Source organism: Nyctibius grandis, chromosome 3 (assembly GCF_013368605.1).
Source record: "Nyctibius grandis isolate bNycGra1 chromosome 3, bNycGra1.pri, whole genome shotgun sequence".
NCBI lineage: Eukaryota > Metazoa > Chordata > Aves > Nyctibiiformes > Nyctibiidae > Nyctibius > Nyctibius grandis.
This window is the reverse complement of record NC_090660.1, coordinates 2,681,094-2,698,373: the sequence shown is the minus strand read 5'-3', so window position 1 is coordinate 2,698,373 and position 17,280 is coordinate 2,681,094. Positions and strand designations below refer to the sequence as shown.

Sequence of the window (17,280 nt, the reverse complement as noted above, 5' to 3'; positions counted from 1 at the left end):
GCATGAAAGGAAGCAATTTAAGCTTTTTCATTTCATCAGTGCAAATCAACAGGGAGCATTACTGAGGTCATCAACTGTACAGTCTCATGGTGGTGCAGAGTTCCCCGGCTTTCCAGTGACTGCAAAGAAATGTGACAATCACTCTGAACTCATACTTCAATTGGGAATTTTTCAGAGCAGGAATACAAATGATTGTCCTTTACATTCCTTTGTGAAGTTCTTAAATCACTGCTGGCAGCATAGAAATAATACTTGACAATTTCTGAACAGCCTGTGTCTACTTCCAGAGGTGCTAGATGGGTTTTCTGCTGCTTTGTCTGAAACCATTATGTTTTATTTAAAGAAATGTATAACCAGTATGTTCTACTTAAATATTTATTTACTTATTATATGTTTATTATTTACTTATTAAATAAATATTTATTGGTATAAATGTGCTCCTTGACAGAAGACTCAAGATCCTTCCAGAGAGTAAAACTGAAGAAGAGTAAGAGAAGTTCCTTTGTTTCTAGAGTAGAAAGAAATTTGTGGCATTAGCAACTGTTTAAAGATGACAACAGCAACGCAGGGACCATGATCTGATTTAAAGTGGCTGGAAGACAGTTCCAGAAGACTCGGCTCCTCAGGAGGTGCTACAGCCTACAGCCAGCAGAGATGAGCAGAACAGCTTCCCTAACAAATCCAAACCATCTCTGGCTGAATTCACTTCTATGCATGTCCCCCAGGACATTAGGAAAAGATTGTTATTTAGAATGTATCTACAGGCGCTCCAAAGGCTTCATGCTCCTCACTGTCATCTAACTTCTGTCTGTGAGACTTGGTCTTCTGGGTCTTGGGATACAGTGGTTGTCACACAGATGTATAATCTCTAAACCAAACAGATCATAGCTTGTAATAATTTATGATTACAGATAAATATGCTTCTAGCAAGAATCACAGAATCACAGAATCAGTCAGGTTGGAAGAGACCTCTGGGATCATCAAGTCCAACCATTGCCCTGACACCACCATGTCAACTAGACCATGGCACTAAGTGCCATGTCCAGTCTTTTCTTAAACACCTCCAGAGATGGTGACTCCACCACCTCCCTGGGCAGCCCCTTCCAATGGCTAATGACCCTTGCTGAAAAGAAATTCTTCCTAATGTCCAATCTGAACCTCCCCTGGCGAAGCTTGAGGCTGTGTCCTCTTGTCCTATCACTAGTTGCCCAGGAGAAGAGGCCGACTCCCACTTCACTACAACCTCCCTTCAGGTAGTTGTAGACTGCAATAAGGTCACCTCTGAGCCTCCTCTTCTCCAGGCTAAACACCCCCAGTTCCCTCAGCCGTTCCTCGTAGGTCAGACCCTCCAGACCCTTCACCAGCTTGGTCGCCCTCCTCTGGATTCGCTCCAACACCTCAACGTCTGAACATCCTTTTTTCGGCCCCTAAACATCTGCACTTCCTCAGGTTCATTATAACCTAGTGACGTACCGCTACTGCAGTCTCCATTTTACATCAACTGCAGAAACAATGACAGAACTAGTTAGAAATCTGTCTAAGGTCACAAGCAGGAACCAGCATCACACCGAGTACAGTGTGACCCCAATAGTGGTCCTGTGCCAGGACCTCTGTCTCACCACTACCACCTCCTCTCAGAAACCATTACCAAAGCAACTGAAGAACATGACAATCTCTCTCTGCCTAAAAGATAATTGTGAAATGTGTCTGCTGTGTAAGTCATGGGAAAGGTACATCAACAAATTAGGCAGCATAGTTCAGATTTATTCTCCTCAAAAGGCCAGAGAGCTTGTGGAGAGACACACGCCCCAAGTTCACATGCAAACTGTGACAGCCACTGAAGCTGGTCAGCCACATCCAAGACCTCAGTCTGACACTGTACCACCTGATCACCTGGAAGCACATATTTGATCTACTGGGTGCTCATTACTGTAACCCAGCTGCCTGTCATTAGTTGAAAAGGCAGGAACACACAAAAGAAAATGTGATGTGACATCAGGTTTCCCTATAATAAGGAAACATAAGGTCAGCACAATATTGACTTTAGTCTACACCTATCCACCTGTGCATGAGTGTAAAAAAAACAGGCCCTCAAGGCAAATAAGGACTCTAATCTGCTCCTGTGGAGTAGCCTGAGAGAGAAGCCAAGCAACTTTTATTTTAAATAACCTTGGGAAGGGGAAATGACCCATGGAGGTTTCACAGACAAGGGTCACGGCACACTCCCTCCTGAGGAAGTGTTTAAAACCATGGGATACTTGAAGACATTAAAAGTTTCTTCTTCCCTTGACAGGCAGAACATTTAAATCGACATACTCTCATCATAGAAGGCCTGGAAAAATGTTTGGGTTTTTTTTCCTTTTCTGACCAGACAACAAAAATCCCCACCCTGCACATCCACCTCCTCTTGATGCTACGTGTACTGCTCTTGCAGACTCCTAATGCTGTCACATACTGTGTTCACAGAATCACAGAGTCAACCAGGTTGGAAGAGACCTCGGGGATCATCAAGTCCAACCGTTGCCCTCACACCACCCTGTCAACTAGACCAGGGCACTAAGTGCCATGTCCAGGCTTTTCTTAAACCCCTCCAGAGATGGTGACTCCACCACCTCCCTGGGCAGCCCCTTCCAATGTCTAATAACCCTTTCTGAAAAGAAATTCTTCCTAATGTCCAACCTGAACCTCCCCTGGCCAAGCTTGAGGCTGTGTCCTCTTGTCCTATCGCTAGTTGCCTGGGAGAAGAGGCTGACTCCCACTTCACTAAAACCTCCCTTCAGGTAGTTGTAGACTGCAATAAGGTCACCTCTGAGCCTCCTCTTCTCCAGGCTAAACAACCCCAGCTCCCTCAGCCTTTCCTCATAGGTCAGACCCTCCAGACCCTTCACCAGCTTCATTACATCAACATAATTTCAGCGGGGTCAGGCTTTCAGTGAACTCTACATCTACCTTGAAATAATAAGTTGGCCTGACCGTTCAAATGTAGGTTGTTTTTCTTCAGTAGCCCAGCTGCCTACCAGTGCTCCAGAGCTCTGGATACTCAACTACATGATCACAGAATATTTTAAGTGACATATTGCCATGAAGAACTCACGAGAGCAATAAAACACTAATAAAAGTCTCAGAGCTTCACATATCTACTTGTACTGCTATATATATATGTACCTGCTCTTGCAGTCTACAACTACCTGAAGGGAGGTTGTAGTGAAGTGGGAGTCGGCCTCTTCTCCCGGGCAACTAGCGATAGGACAAGAGGACACAGCCTCAAGCTTCGCCAGGGGAGGTTCAGGTTGGACATTAGGAAGAATTTCTTCTCAGAAAGGGTCATTAGCCATTGGAATGGGCTGCCCAGGGAGGTGGTGGAGTCACCATCTCTGGATGTGTTTAAGAAAAGACTGGACATGGCACTTAGTGCCATGGTCTAGTTGACATGGTGGTGTCAGGGCAACGGTTGGACTCGATGATCCCAGAGGTCTCTTCCAACCTGGTGGATTCTGTGATTCTGTGCTCATAGTAGGCCTGCGTGGCTCTTCATAATAGCATCCTTGATCCAAGGAATAAACACTGAAAACAGATCCTTGCCCACCTGGCACGGCAGCATGATCCCTGCACACCGTAACCTTCCCTGGATGGATATGCACATACGAAAGTTTGCACAGCAGCAGACTGGCATAGGAAATTACTCAGGCCAATCCTGGAGTAAATCATTACTTTTGGTGGATCTGAGGAGTAGAACTGAACCCCAGAGGAGCACAAATTCCCAGGTGTCCCCTCTCAAGGCACGCTGCCCAGACAGCAAGGCAGGGCACAACTGGCTGCTCGTGCAGAACCCAGTGCTTCTCAGTGGGCACTTTCTGTGTTTTCTTTCATTTCACATTTCTTAAGACAGTTCTGCTTTGTTTTTCAAATAGCGTACGCCACTAAAGGAGTAAGAGGATATGACAGCGAAAGGTTTAAACATCTCTTTCTTCTTTCCACCATGTACAATCTTCATTCATTAACACAGTACTGAAAGTTGATTACAATTACTCCTAATAGAAACAAAGCATTTACTAGTAAGTGTTCCATCAAAAAACTTACAGTAACAAAGTTATACATAAAGTAACAAGACAGTAAAACCTTTAAATTAAAGTTTTCTTTACAGCCATTAATAATCTCTGTCCTGTTTTTCTTTCATGTCAGTATCTTATTAGGAAAATTTAAAAAGTGTATTTCTGGCCTTGTTTTCTCAACCAGCCCAAGACCAAAAGACATTTCAGCAACAGATCAGCAGAGCTTACATTGATAGGGGAAAACGAAGCCTGTGCTAGGAATATGCCAGTCAACAAGTATGGAAAACCAAAAGAAGTAAACACTGCACAGAAAAATGTTAAACCATATTTCTTCTTGAGCTAAGAGAATGGCTAGGGAGTGCAGAAGAAATAATTCATCGCTGTTTGTGGAGCCAGGCTGAAACAGTGAACGTGACCAACCCTGAAGAGCGCGCTCCTAAGATCACAGAATCAACGAGGTTGGAAGGGCCCTCTGGGATCATCAAGTCCAACCGTTGCCCTCACACCACCCTGTCAACTAGACCATGGCACTAAGTGCCATGTCCAGTCTTTTCTTAAACACCTCCAGAGATGGTGACTCCACCACCTCCCTGGGCAGCCCCTTCCAATGGCTAATAACCCTTGCTGAGAAGAAATTCTTCCTGAACCTCCCCTGGCGAAGCTTGAGGCTGTGTCCTCTTGTTGTCCGGGAGAAGAGGCCGACTCCCACTTCACTACAACCTCCCTTCAGGTAGTTGTAGACTGCACTAAGGTCACCTCTGAGCCTCCTCTTCTCCAGGCTAAACAACCCCAGATCTTCAGATCTGCACGTTTTGAGCTCTGGGATCGTTATGCGCAGCCCCGAGTCCGCTGCTGCCCAGCCACCCTATTGTGGTCACTATCCAAACCTTCTTCACAGAGTTTTTTTCTCAAGCTTTCACCCTATAAATAATAAAAATTCCTTCAATAGCTTGAGAATAAAGTGAAAGCTCCTTTTGATGGTTACACAAATAAACATCTGCATAAAGCCTGCTGCAAAAAAATTTATGCCCCGCTTTTTTATTCAAAAAAAACATGAGAGCTAACTGTGTTATTGTGTGACTGTCTCCTCAGCTAACACTTCTCTTTTGTAACCAGGACTTTAATTAATTAAATTAATTTAATTTAATTTTAAGAGCTGGCTGCTTAGTTTTGCATAAAACCAACGTCTCTGCACTGCTATGGGAGCCTTTTTATAACTCTTCGCTGATGCCCTAAGGAGTAAGTGATGTGCTTTAACTCACCATGGCTTAAAGAAAAGAGCACTCCATACACCTCCAGCTACTTCGTTGTGTATTCAGAACTTTCAGCCCAAAAACCAGGAATTAAACTGCAAGTGTGGACATAATCTGATCAATATTGGTTATTATCTATAGAATATAAGGGTTTGTTTAACTCAAACACCATTAGTGAAGCTGCAAAACTGTTTATCTAAACCTGACTGCTTTCACAGTCTCGGAGATGTTCTTCTTGGGCTGAAATTTTCCATGATTTTGCTCCCATCCTGGGGTGAACTTTTTATCACCCTGAAGTCTGAGGAAAATCCTCCTCAGGATCTTTGAGTCATGCAAGACATCAGCAGAAGGGGGAGTAGGAAAGAATGAGGACTTCCTTCCCTCTCGTTTTGCAGATGTGTCAACAACTCTTTTCCTCACAAGCGTAGAAATATCTTTATTTTAAAACCCTGTGGAGTGATACACTCCAGAAGGAATCCCTCGGATCATCCAGATCTACCCTTTTTGTAACTCAAGGTAAAGAAAGTCTTCCAATCATTTCTGCACCAAATCTGTAATGTCTACTTAAATGACAGGATATTCTTCATAGAATCACAGAATCACAGAATCAACCAGGTTGGAAGAGACCTCTGGGATCATCGAGTCCAACCGTTGCCCTGACACCACCCTGTCAATTACACCATGGCACTAAGTGCCATGTCCAGGCTTTTCTTAAACACCTCCAGAGATGGTGACTCCACCACCTCCCTGGGCAGCCCCTTCCAATGGCTAACAACCCTTTCTGAGAAGAAATTCTTCCTAATGTCCAACCTGAACCTCCCCTGGCCAAGCTTGAGGCTGTGTCCTCTTGTCCTATCGCTAGTTGCCCGGGAGAAGAGGCCGACTCCCACTTCACTACAACCTCCCTTCAGGTAGTTGTAGACTGCAATAAGGTCACCTCTGAGCCTCCTCTTCCTCAGGCTAAACACCCCCAGCTCCCTCAGCCGTTCCTCGTAGGTCAGACCCTCCAGACCCTTCACCAGCTTGGTCGCCCTCCTCTGGACTTGCTCCAACACCTCAACATCTTTCTTGAAGTGCGGGGCCCAGAAATCATAAACATTTCCAGCGTAGATTTTGAGACTGCAAGTGATGTAGAATCCCCCACTTCCTACAGAAGGTGTTTATTTGGGATTATTTCTGTCAACACTTTTCATTTCTTTGACAAGTTTTTTTATAATTCATTGCCTGATAAAGTATGAAGTAGCTGGGAGCAAAAGAAAACCCAGATATGTCTAAGGCATACGCAGCATGCAACAGCCAAAACCTTCAGCAGACCAGCACAGGATCAAACATCCTTATGGTGTTGTAATGCATATTCTATCTGTTCTGTACTGCCCCACCAGAAAGGTAAGAAAAAGAGGAGCTGGAACCTACTTTAATTAAAACTCACTAAAAATACCAGGCTCAAAATGTTATGTTACTACACAGAGTGAGATTTTCCCTCTCATTACTAAAAATATTTAATTAAATGCAAGAAAAGAACGTTAACATTTCTTTCCAAAAATCTTAAAATGCATAAAGACAAGAAAATGCAAATATTTTGAGGAGCTTAATTTTCCAAAATTAAAGCCAAATCAAATTTATTTTTCCTATTTCACTTCAACATGTAAGCTTAATGCTGTATCATAGTAAGTGCACATCACACATTGCTAAACACATTTAAAGAAATCTCTTTTAATATTAAATTGGACAAGTTATTTTCTTGATAGATGGAGATCCTTGAGGAGTAAAGCTCATGAACTCAAGGGGCATGGAAGAATGGCGTAACGCTTGCAGCCACTCGCCAAAAACAAATGTGAAGATAAAAACCTGTTCCACAGCCCCATGTGGCTACCAGGCAGCAAAGTTCTGATGCCAAAGCTGAGATACCCTTTGAGCAAAGGGCTCCCTCCACTCGAAAGCTGCAGGATGTGTTTGAGTACCCCAGAGACAGCCAAGTCCCTGCAGACAATGAAACACAGAATCAACCACAGAATCACAGAATCAACCAGGTTGGAAGAGACCTCTGGGATCAACGAGCCTGACAGCAAGCACTCGCGTGGCCTTCGCACCGCCACATCAGGAGGACATCTTCCTCACAGCCTTGCAGATACTCTTCTATGCGCAGAGGGCGAGTGTCACAGTTTAAAGCTGGGCCAGCTATTAAATCACTGAAAGGAAAATTGGCCTGGTTTAGGCCAAACCAGGACAGTGAGCAAGAGAGAGGACTGGAGACCAAAGCTAAAGTCCAAGAGCTTAAGCCTTGGAAGAAACCTGGACTTTGTGTCCTATTGATGAGTACTTGAATGACTTCTACAAGATGCTACTTCTGTCCCAGTGTCTCCCAGTCTCTTCACAATACCTTGTGGCTGTGAATTCTCTTTTCCTTTCTACTGAAGGCCAAAGGGCCACACAGACTGAGACCAGCACACCCTGTCAACTCCTGAACTATGTAGCTTGAGATAACAAAATGCAAGAACACTTTCTAAAGATACGAGTCTTTAGCATCAATCTCTCTGCACACAAAGGGATGCAAAAGAAATCTGTCACTTCCAACATTTGGAAACAAAATTCTGAATTCCCGTAAGAAGTGACAGTCAAGCCTGAAAACTTGTGGAAAAGGAGGCTTTCCCCTATTCTGTTTTCTTTCTCCTTTCTTTCTGCATACCCACACATCTTCCTCCCAATGACCCAAAAGTTCATCAGGCAGCTTTTTAGGTTATTCTACACGTACAGTCACATTAAAATAATGTCATTTTTTTTAATTTATATTTTTCAGTTTATCTCAATGCAAGCCTGGCTGTGAAGAGACTCTTATTTTAGGAAAAAATGCACAGGCTATTTTCATAAAACACAAAATAATACACTTCTACACTTCTATTCTGAAATAAGATGGTTCATGAGACAGTTTTCGCTAAAATAAAAAGGTGTGAATTAAAACAGGCTTCATTATGCTTGTGAAAATTAATCTCTTTACAAGCCCTAAATGAGAACGCAGTTTGCTTTCTTCATACCTCTCTCTCAAGCACTAATTTCAATAGCAAAGACACAGATGGCAGCAAATGTTGTTTTGTAAAGGATCCCCTCACTGTATTTCTTTCCTTTGTAGGAAAAAAACAGAATTTCATTCATTTGCCTCCAATCCAAGCCATGAACTTAAAGGGTCAAAACCTCCCCGAGTTCTCCTTGAGGTGATTCAGTCGTGCTCAAGACCCTTTCCTTAAAATCTCGTGGTTTGCACCTATCTGTACCTACAGCAGTACCTGTCTATCTATCTCAGTATATATTTCTAGCTTCAGTTTGCAGCCTCTGACAGTTTGCTTCGTGGGTTTGGCTAAAACAAACCTAAAAGCTGAGGCCTCAGACCTCAAAGGTATTTAAAAACTTAACTATGTATGTAGGGAAATCTTACTAATTAAAGAGCAAGAGTTTACCAGCTAAATGGTTTCCAGGACTGGATGTCATTGGTGTAAATCGGATTGAGAAAGCCCATTTTCTTCCTTCCCACCTTCAATCTGGAGTTGACTGAGTGTCATTCCTCCTGGCTGCTGTGGCCAAGCCAGCTGGAGATGGCATTTCATGCTCTGTGCTACCACCTTCAGTCCACTTGCAGTCACCACAGAAAAATGAATGGAAAATACAGCAGTTTGCCCTGTCAAGTACACACAGTATGAACCTGTCTCCTGTTGTCCTTGCAGACCTCAGGGAAAGAGCAAGACCTTCCCGAGAAAGGGATCAGGAGATGCAGAAAGGGTGAAGGTTGGTAGGAAGGACGTCTGGGTCCAACAGCAAGTTGGAACAGAGGTTGCATCTACACTTGGCGCTTTGCTTTCAAGATGGATGTTGATGGGCTCTGCTGACTGTCTTCCTGTGTGTTGAAAATCATGTCTTTTGAAAATGAAGCACCCTTTTGGTAGAGAAGTGTTTTTGTTAAAACTCTCTGGTCTGTCTCAAAATCAGATGTTCTGCCCTCCAAAGGTTTATTTGGTTTACACACACACCCGCCTGGGTCTATTAAATTCAGGACTCCCACAATGGTTTTCCCTTTCTTCGTTCCACCCTTTGCAGCTGCAGAACAGCATGATACATTCATAAGAAAATAAGAGAAAAAAACTTTGATTTAGCTTTCAAACTTTAACCCAATAATATTGTTTTCCATTTGTTTTCTTTCCTCATTAGAGTCCAAACTCCCCAGGAGTTACAGATGCCGTGTTCCACCAAGGGGAGCCTGGGACCTTATAGAATCCAGCCTTTAATATATAGCTTTTTCATGATTGTTTGGATGAGATATGGTCTTTAAAATAGAAAGTAGGACCAGGAGCCTGGATCCAGGCTCTGTTCGGAGCTTTCCAACTGTCTGGTTGCTCACCTCTGGCCAAAATGCTAAGCTCCTCTAACTGCTGTGAAACAGGATTATGAAATGCAAACAACTACAGACAGTCTTTGAAATCTGCACAGGAAAACTGCTCCGGGTAAGAATCATACCATCTCTCTCCCTATGGATATACATACCTACACTGAGAAAGATTCCTCTGGAATTTAAAAAAATATCCAGCTTTACTCTGGAGCATCTTTCAACTCATATACAAAAACCACCACTGAAATGCAGGCATTACGTAAAGGATGAGGATGTAAATGTTTGTCCAGGGATGCAGAAACAGCAACTACTTCTGTAAAAAACCTACTTGGTCTGTTAAAAGTCTTGGTCAAGCCTTTAAGTTTCTCCTTGCCTCAGTTTCCATACACAGAAGTGGAATAAAAGAATCTGGTATTAGGGTAAATATATCATTATTTCTGAGGTGCTCAGATCCTGCAGTAAGTAGATATCTTCTAAGTATCTACAGCTCTGCTAAGCAAAGTACAGAGGATTTCACTTGGCAGCTGGCGTTTCCAGCTCTGCATCTCGCCCCGTTCTGGATGTTATCAGCTCTTCATAGGGGAAACAGCACCGATGACGTGCCTGTGCACCAGGTACCTCAGTTCACAAGTCCTTCACCCCCCCCACCTCAATACACACACGCTCCCCCCAGCAAATCCAACTTCTCCTACAATCACTGAGCTTCCAGCAAGTGAACACACGGCCTTTTTTGCCATCCTTCTACATAGTGACAATGTTTCAAGAGCCCTGGGCAGGACCAGATGCAGAAAGCAGTGGTCTGGGGTTCCAAAGTACAGTCCCGGTCCCACCCAGACTGGCTTCACACTGAATTCAGTACATGGAGGAATCCCGGCAAGTTTTACCTTAATGAGAGAGGTCAGGGGTCTATGGTTAATGAAAAGAAGCCATTAGGAAAAAGGGAGGAAAGCACATTCAATTCAAGTAAAAATCCTGCTGAAATAACTGATATTAAAAGTGTGTATTCCTCAAAAAAGAGCTTTAGTTTTCCACCACTTAAGGCTCTCCTTATTAAAAAGCTCGATTTCACATAAAACTTCCAGGGCTTTTCTACTAGGAAATCAGTCTCATTTCATTAATTCTTGATTATATCTGTCCTGTTCAATTTCAAGCAAAAGTAATGCAGTTAACAGATATCCTTAAAATCATTTCTTGCTGTTATTCTATCAAGAAAGCAACTAGCACAGTCAAAAATGTCTAGCACAATTGATTCACCTGTGTCTCTGGTGACAAATTTCTTTCTCTAGCATTCTGAGCTACAGGGACATTGTCCCTCACTCCACTCATTCGCTGAAAATAAATCTCCAGTGAGCAATTTTGCTTTGTAGAAGTCACAGTAACATCAGGATGTCTGCCCATACAAAAAGATTACTGCCTGCTTCTCTAAGTTCAAGACTGCATAAATCTTTCACATGTCAAGACAGGTGTTGGCCATTTTTCTATTCCTTTTCAGCTGGGAAATAACAAAAAATGTGATTAGGGTAAGATTTTAGCAGTCCTCAAGCCACAGAGAATCAGAAAATCCATTTGACATGTCATTCTTTTGACAGACCAGGTCAAGACAATGCTACTGAACACTGTCAATACAATTATCTATTTATTTGCGGGTCTTTTCATAGAAAGATGTCCAGTGTTTACCAGCTTTGTACTTTATAAGGGGCATAAAGTTAGCAAACAAAGTCATAAACTCCTCAGATAAACCTTCTAAACGTACGAGGCCTGATTTTCTTCTCCCCTATCTGTGAATCATGGAGAATTAACTATATCTCTGGGTTTACTGTTGAGTGAAGATCAGAACTGAATTCTCCCAGCAACTTTTAACCTGACTGCAACATATTAAACCTGGCAGTCCTAAAACAAGCTACCTGACAAGTTAAAAACCGTAAGTTTTTCCAGAAGTAGAGTTATTCCTATATTAAGTGAAAGTTCTGAAGGATATCTGCACTTTTACAACCGCCTCTTTGTAACCCAACCACTCTAATGGGAACCAACCCTTCGCCTGCGGCAGAAAACCTTCCCCCACGGCCAAACCTGCCGCGAAGGCGGGGACGGAGAGCCCCGGGGGAAAGCAGCCCCCCCCCCACCCCGGAGAAAACCCCCCTCCCCGAGGGATGCTCTTGCAGAGGGAGCGGGGAGCTCCCACCTCTCCCGAACCTCACCCCCCACACCCCGCCGGGATGCTCGGCCGGTCCCCGGCACCGCCCGCGAGCGGCCGCCGGCGTCCCGGGGCGGTAGCGGCGAGCCCCGCCGCACGCCGCCGGGCCAGCCCCGGCCAACCCGCCGCCACTTACCCCACAGCAGCAGGACGGGGAGCTGCCGCCGGCGGCAGCCGGGCGCCTCCATCCCGGTGCGGGCGGCAGCGAAGGGCCGCGGGGGACGGAGCCCGCATGGGGCGGCCGGTCCGCAGCCGCGCACGGCCCGGGGAGGCTCCTCTTCATGCCTCGGCGGCCGGCCCTGGGCGGCGGTGGGGGGCGGGCGCGGAGGGGAGCAGCTTCCCCCGCCCCCGGGGTGCTCCCAGCACCGGGCGGGGCGCGGAGGGGGCGGGCGCGGAGGGGAGGGGGCTGCCGCGGAGAGGGGGGGGGGTTACGCGCGGGCGGTGTGTGTGCGCGCACGCGTGTGCACCCGTGTGCGCAAGTGTGAGGAAGATTCTGGTGCCAAGTGTCCGAGGGTCTCAGGGACCCCTCACCCCTGCCCTGGGAGCCAGAGCAGCCTCTCCCCCCCTGCCACAACACCCTGGCAGCAGGAGCGGGGGCATGAGGGGCTGGAGGGCCCCCCGCGTTAGCCCACCGGCTGCCCTTTCCCTTTGGCACCACGTTGGCACGCTGTAGTATTTACAGCTGAACAGGGGCAGCGAGCTGGCCTAAGCCCACACGGCGCCAGAGCAGAGCCGCCAGGAGCTCTAAGAAAACGCTTAATGTATTTTGATGTTGCCATTTCATCTCCGCGTGGCTCTGTTCAGAGAACAGTACAGCTTCTCGTTTTCATCAATATTTAAAGGTTGTGCTCCTGGAGCTCTCTCTAGGAAATCACCATCTCCAGCAAGAAACACCAGACTGAGAGGCTGCTGAAGAAGCCTTTTCTTAGCTAAAAATAATCGTACTGCTTAGTAATAAAGAGACAGAGCGTGTTTCTAGGTACACGGCACCTCAGTAACTGCATTTCAGTAGAACATTAAATCACTGCCATTGTTAAAGGTCAAATGTACCCAAAAACTTTAAATTTCAAAAATATTTCCGTGCCGTACACAAGAACAAAGGGTATTTTTATGTATCAGTTGGGTTGTTCCCATTGACTTTGTCCACTGGCATAGCACGGTGCTTTCAAACACTTCTGGACAGTGGGAGCCCCGACACAGTAGCAGAGTTACGCATTGCACGTGCCTCCAAGAGTAAACTACTCAACACACAAACTCTGATCTATGGTGTTATCTAGGCTGGAGGAAACGGAAAACTGAGGAAACCACAGCGAAGGCTGAGAATCCACAGTGTTGAAACAGCTCCACAGGCATCCAAGTGTGTCAGTGAACCTCCTATCATTTGTGTGCCACTTTTTCCTCTTAGCTGAAAGCAAATTTTGTTAAATACCATCACCCATAAATCAACCATAGCTGAGGGGTATCATCCTTCAGCAGAGCAACTTCTGCTCTGCACGGAGCGTTTGCAAGCTGCCCCTGCCAGAAGGAAACACAGCGAAGTGACAAGTGTGAAGGCACGTACACCACGGACTTGCTACAGCATCCTTACTAACCATAAGACCCCAATTTCCCTTGTAAAATCTGTCACTCTGAAGTTACAATTAGTATTTTCAAGAATTTGGACTGATCTTCAGGAGGGTTAGGACGTGTTGTGCTTTTATATGAAATATTATACATTAATATACAATATATTAAACAATATACAGTATACAAGCAACATTTTTGTCACATAGGATACGGAGATAATGCTGACAATTTTCATTTTCATCTTTTGCATTTGTTTTCTTCTCTGTTTCAGAGAGAAACCGGCACATTTTGTAAATGAATATTACTGCTTTCAACTAGCAAGATTCAGCAAGCACTTCCCATTTTATGCTTGCAGCAGATAGGATGAAGGTGCAAATAGTTATCTTTGAGGTAGAACAATAGGTAAAATTTATAGGCAAATGCACTAATTGAGAGGGTTTTATTGAATTACAAGCCAATTATGCTAGCTAGTATCTTCAGCAACGTGATGTAAGATGAGTGTCTGACTCACAGGTGTATCTGAACAAAACTGTCAGCGTTAGAACCAGCAGCAAGAGACAACTTGGGCTGTTTGAAGGTTTCCGTTGAGGCTGCCTCTCCCCCTCCGTTGCAGTATGGCAACAAATTTGCTTCACAAAGGCTGCAAACCTTTTTATTCTGCAAATCTGCTTTAGTAGCATCATGCCTCTACATCAGTTGTAGAAATCAGATTCACCTTCAGATAAGAAATGCTATAAATTCCCTTTGCTGTGCAGAGCTCTGAATCCTATCTCTGACAACATGCTGTATCGATAACCTCAAAACCAGAGTCTGTTGTAATTTCCAAACGTGCAACCTTCCGACGTCACACAAACCCCTTTTCAGGTACCCTGCAGCCAGTGCTGCAATCACAGATTCACAGAATCACAGAATTCAACCAGGTTGGAAGAGACCTCTGGGATCATCGAGTCCAACCGTTGCCCTGACACCACCATGTCAACTAGACCATGGCACTAAGTGCCATGTCCAGTCTTTTCTTAAACACCTCCAGAGATGGTGACTCCACCACCTCCCTGGGCAGCCCCTTCCAATGTCTAATAACCCTTTCTGAAAAGAAATTCTTCCTAATGTCCAACCTGACCCTCCCCTGGCGAAGCTTGAGGCTGTGTCCTCTTGTCCTATCGCTAGTTGCCTGGGAGAAGAGGCCAACTCCCACTTCACTACAACCTCCCTTCAGGTAGTTGTAGACTGCACTAAGGTCACCTCTGAGCCTCCTCTTCTCCAGCCTAAACACCCCCAGCTCCCTCAGCCGTTCCTCATAGGTCAGACCCTCCAGACCCTTCACCAGCTTGGTCGCCCTCCTCTGGACTCGCTCCAACACCTCAACATCTTTCTTGAAGTGCGGGGCCCAGAACTGGACACAGGATTCAAGGGGCGGCCATCTTTCCCATCCAGTGCTCCTAGGAGCATGCCTTTCCTGCTCCAGAAATGTAAAAAGCTAAAAGGCATATTCAGGTCATTAAAATAATTTCCTCCTTTATATTCTGCTTGCGTAATTCCACACAAATCTTTTCTGCTGTCTTTTTACTGTCAATATAGGAAATGTACAAACATGCTAAAAAAAAATCATTAAAAAAATGACTTCCTCGTGTGACTCAAAGGCCACACTGTGATATATTGACTGCACAGTAAAAGACAAATTGATTTTAAGTCAGTCAAATTTGATGAGCTGAAACTCTTTATGCCTGTATTACCTGAACTGAAGGGGGAGAAAAAAAAAAAAGGACATTTTTGTATGTAAAGATCTTCATTTCTTTACGTAAGAGCAGACACAGATGAGGGAAGTGCACAAACATTTTGCCAGGCTTCTCAAACTTCGGTTTTTAAGCCGTGTGTGAATGTGCTCTGTGATTTCAGCAGGGTTCCCGTGCTCAGAGCAAAGCATCTAAGCAGTCTGTACATGTTTCAAACTGCACTCTGTTTCAGAGGTGCCAAGGTGTGAGTACTCAGCAGCTCTAAGACCATTTTATTTTACACACCTAGCTATGACATGACAGCCTTCTCACCAGCACAGCATGTGGGCTTTGTTTGAAGGAACCAGAGCATTCGATTACTTTTGTTTCTATACTAGTTTCTAGTGCAGTAAATTGTCTTGATGCAAAAAAAAAATCAAGCTACTTGTATATCCTGCACCATCAACACCAATACCCATGACTAATAAAAATGGTTCCACAAGTGTCGCGATGGAGATCAAGAGAAAGCAGAAGATTTTATGGGAGAATGGTAAACGCTGTCTCAGAATCACAGAATCAACCAGGTTGGAAGAGACCTCTGGGATCATCGAGTCCAACCGTTGCCCTGACACCACCCTGTCAACTAGACCATGGCACTAAGTGCCATGTCCAGTCTTTTCTTAAACACATCCAGAGATGGTGACTCCACCACCTCCCTGGGCAGCCCCTTCCAATGTCTAATAACCCTTTCTCCCCTTTCTCTGCTGGAGGGAAGCTCCCCAGTCAAGGGTCCTCCACCAAGACACCCACCTCTTGTTTCACAGCCAGCAGTACAAAAGGCTCTGATCAAAGGACCCAAGCACGAGTCCGTAAGAGCTGAGATGTCTCGCTGATTCCCAGCTGTTCTTTTATCAAAAGGAGCATCCCAAGGCTGCTGGTGGCTGTATGTCGTACAGGCAGTGATCTTCTCTTCCTGTTGTGCACGGCTGTTCTTCTTTTTCCACAACAGACAGAAGCTTTAGCATAACAGAAAGTCTTTGTAATTTGGCTCAGGCATGGGAAACAAATCATGCCTTCGCTTTTAATGTAAACGTTAGCAAAATGCACACAATGCTCTATTCCTTCTAGACTAAAAAAAAACAAAATTAATTTATGGGTTTTCAAACACTTCACTGTCAGTTATGTTCTAGAGGCCCTGAATTTTTACTCAGAAAATGCATTTGTTTTTTCATGACAGGCTGTCTGAGCAGTTTGGGAAATGCCGCCAAGGGAGTATGTAGACTGACTCCATACATGGCTGTGTCTCTGAGAAGTAACTCAGCTTGGAAAATCAGGGAGAAAGGCACAAGAAGAGAGATGGAAACACACACCTGTGTTTTTTTCTTTTTTGGAAATAACAACACTGTTGCAATTTCTCTTCATACAAAATCTTACAGAGCTGAAGTCTGAAATCTTACAGGATTGAGTCACAGAATCACAGAATCAACCAGGTTGGAAAAGACCTCAGGGATCATCGAGTCCAACTGTTGCCCTGACACCACCCTGTCAACTAGACCACGGCACTAAGTGCCATGTCCAGTCTTTTCTTAAACACATCCAGGGATGGTGACTCCACCACCTCCCTGGGCAGCCCCTTCCAATGGCTAATGACCCTTGCTGAGAAGAAATGCTTCCTGATGTCCAACATGAACCTCCCCTGGCGAAGCTTGAGGCTGTGTCCTCTTGTCCTCTGTGTCTCTGATTCACTGAGAATTAACCTATAGTTTAAGAAAAATCCAGCTATTATTAAGAAAAGTGTATGTTTATGGATCATTTAACATGAAATAATATCTATCCTCAAATAAAAGTATAAAATATAGAAGAAAGGAAATTAAAAAAAAAGGTTTTATTCTTCATAAAGTTCCCTTTAACAGAATATCTAGCCCTTCGTATTTAATTGATTTGCTGTATAAATCTCTCCTGTTTTTAACTCTAGTAGTACAATGTTCTGCATCTCATGGAAGTATTAGTGAAATCTTACACGGGATCTCTTCTTACCATCGCTCCTTTTTGTTTTCAACTTAGAAAAGATCAGAAACAACAAAATGAGGCAGCAGTAGTCCCCATAACGAGTTAAATTTACCAGACA

At 44.6% G+C, this 17,280-nt stretch overlaps 1 protein-coding gene across 2 annotated transcripts in view; it reads right to left on the bottom strand.

Annotated features, from left to right (window-relative positions):
• The window catches only part of RAMP3 (receptor activity modifying protein 3), a 74,609-nt gene that overhangs the window by 35,061 nt on the left and 22,268 nt on the right, over positions 1 to 17,280 (bottom strand). Inside the window, exon 1 of one of the 2 annotated variants that reach the window (XM_068396933.1) lies at positions 12,011 to 12,114. The exons of the other annotated variant lie outside the window; for it this stretch is intronic. Within the exon in view, the coding sequence (XP_068253034.1) occupies positions 12,011 to 12,062 (52 nt within the window). The 5' untranslated portion in view covers positions 12,063 to 12,114. Of the gene's footprint in view, positions 1 to 12,010; positions 12,115 to 17,280 lie in introns of those variants that run through there. 2 annotated transcript variants of the gene reach the window in all.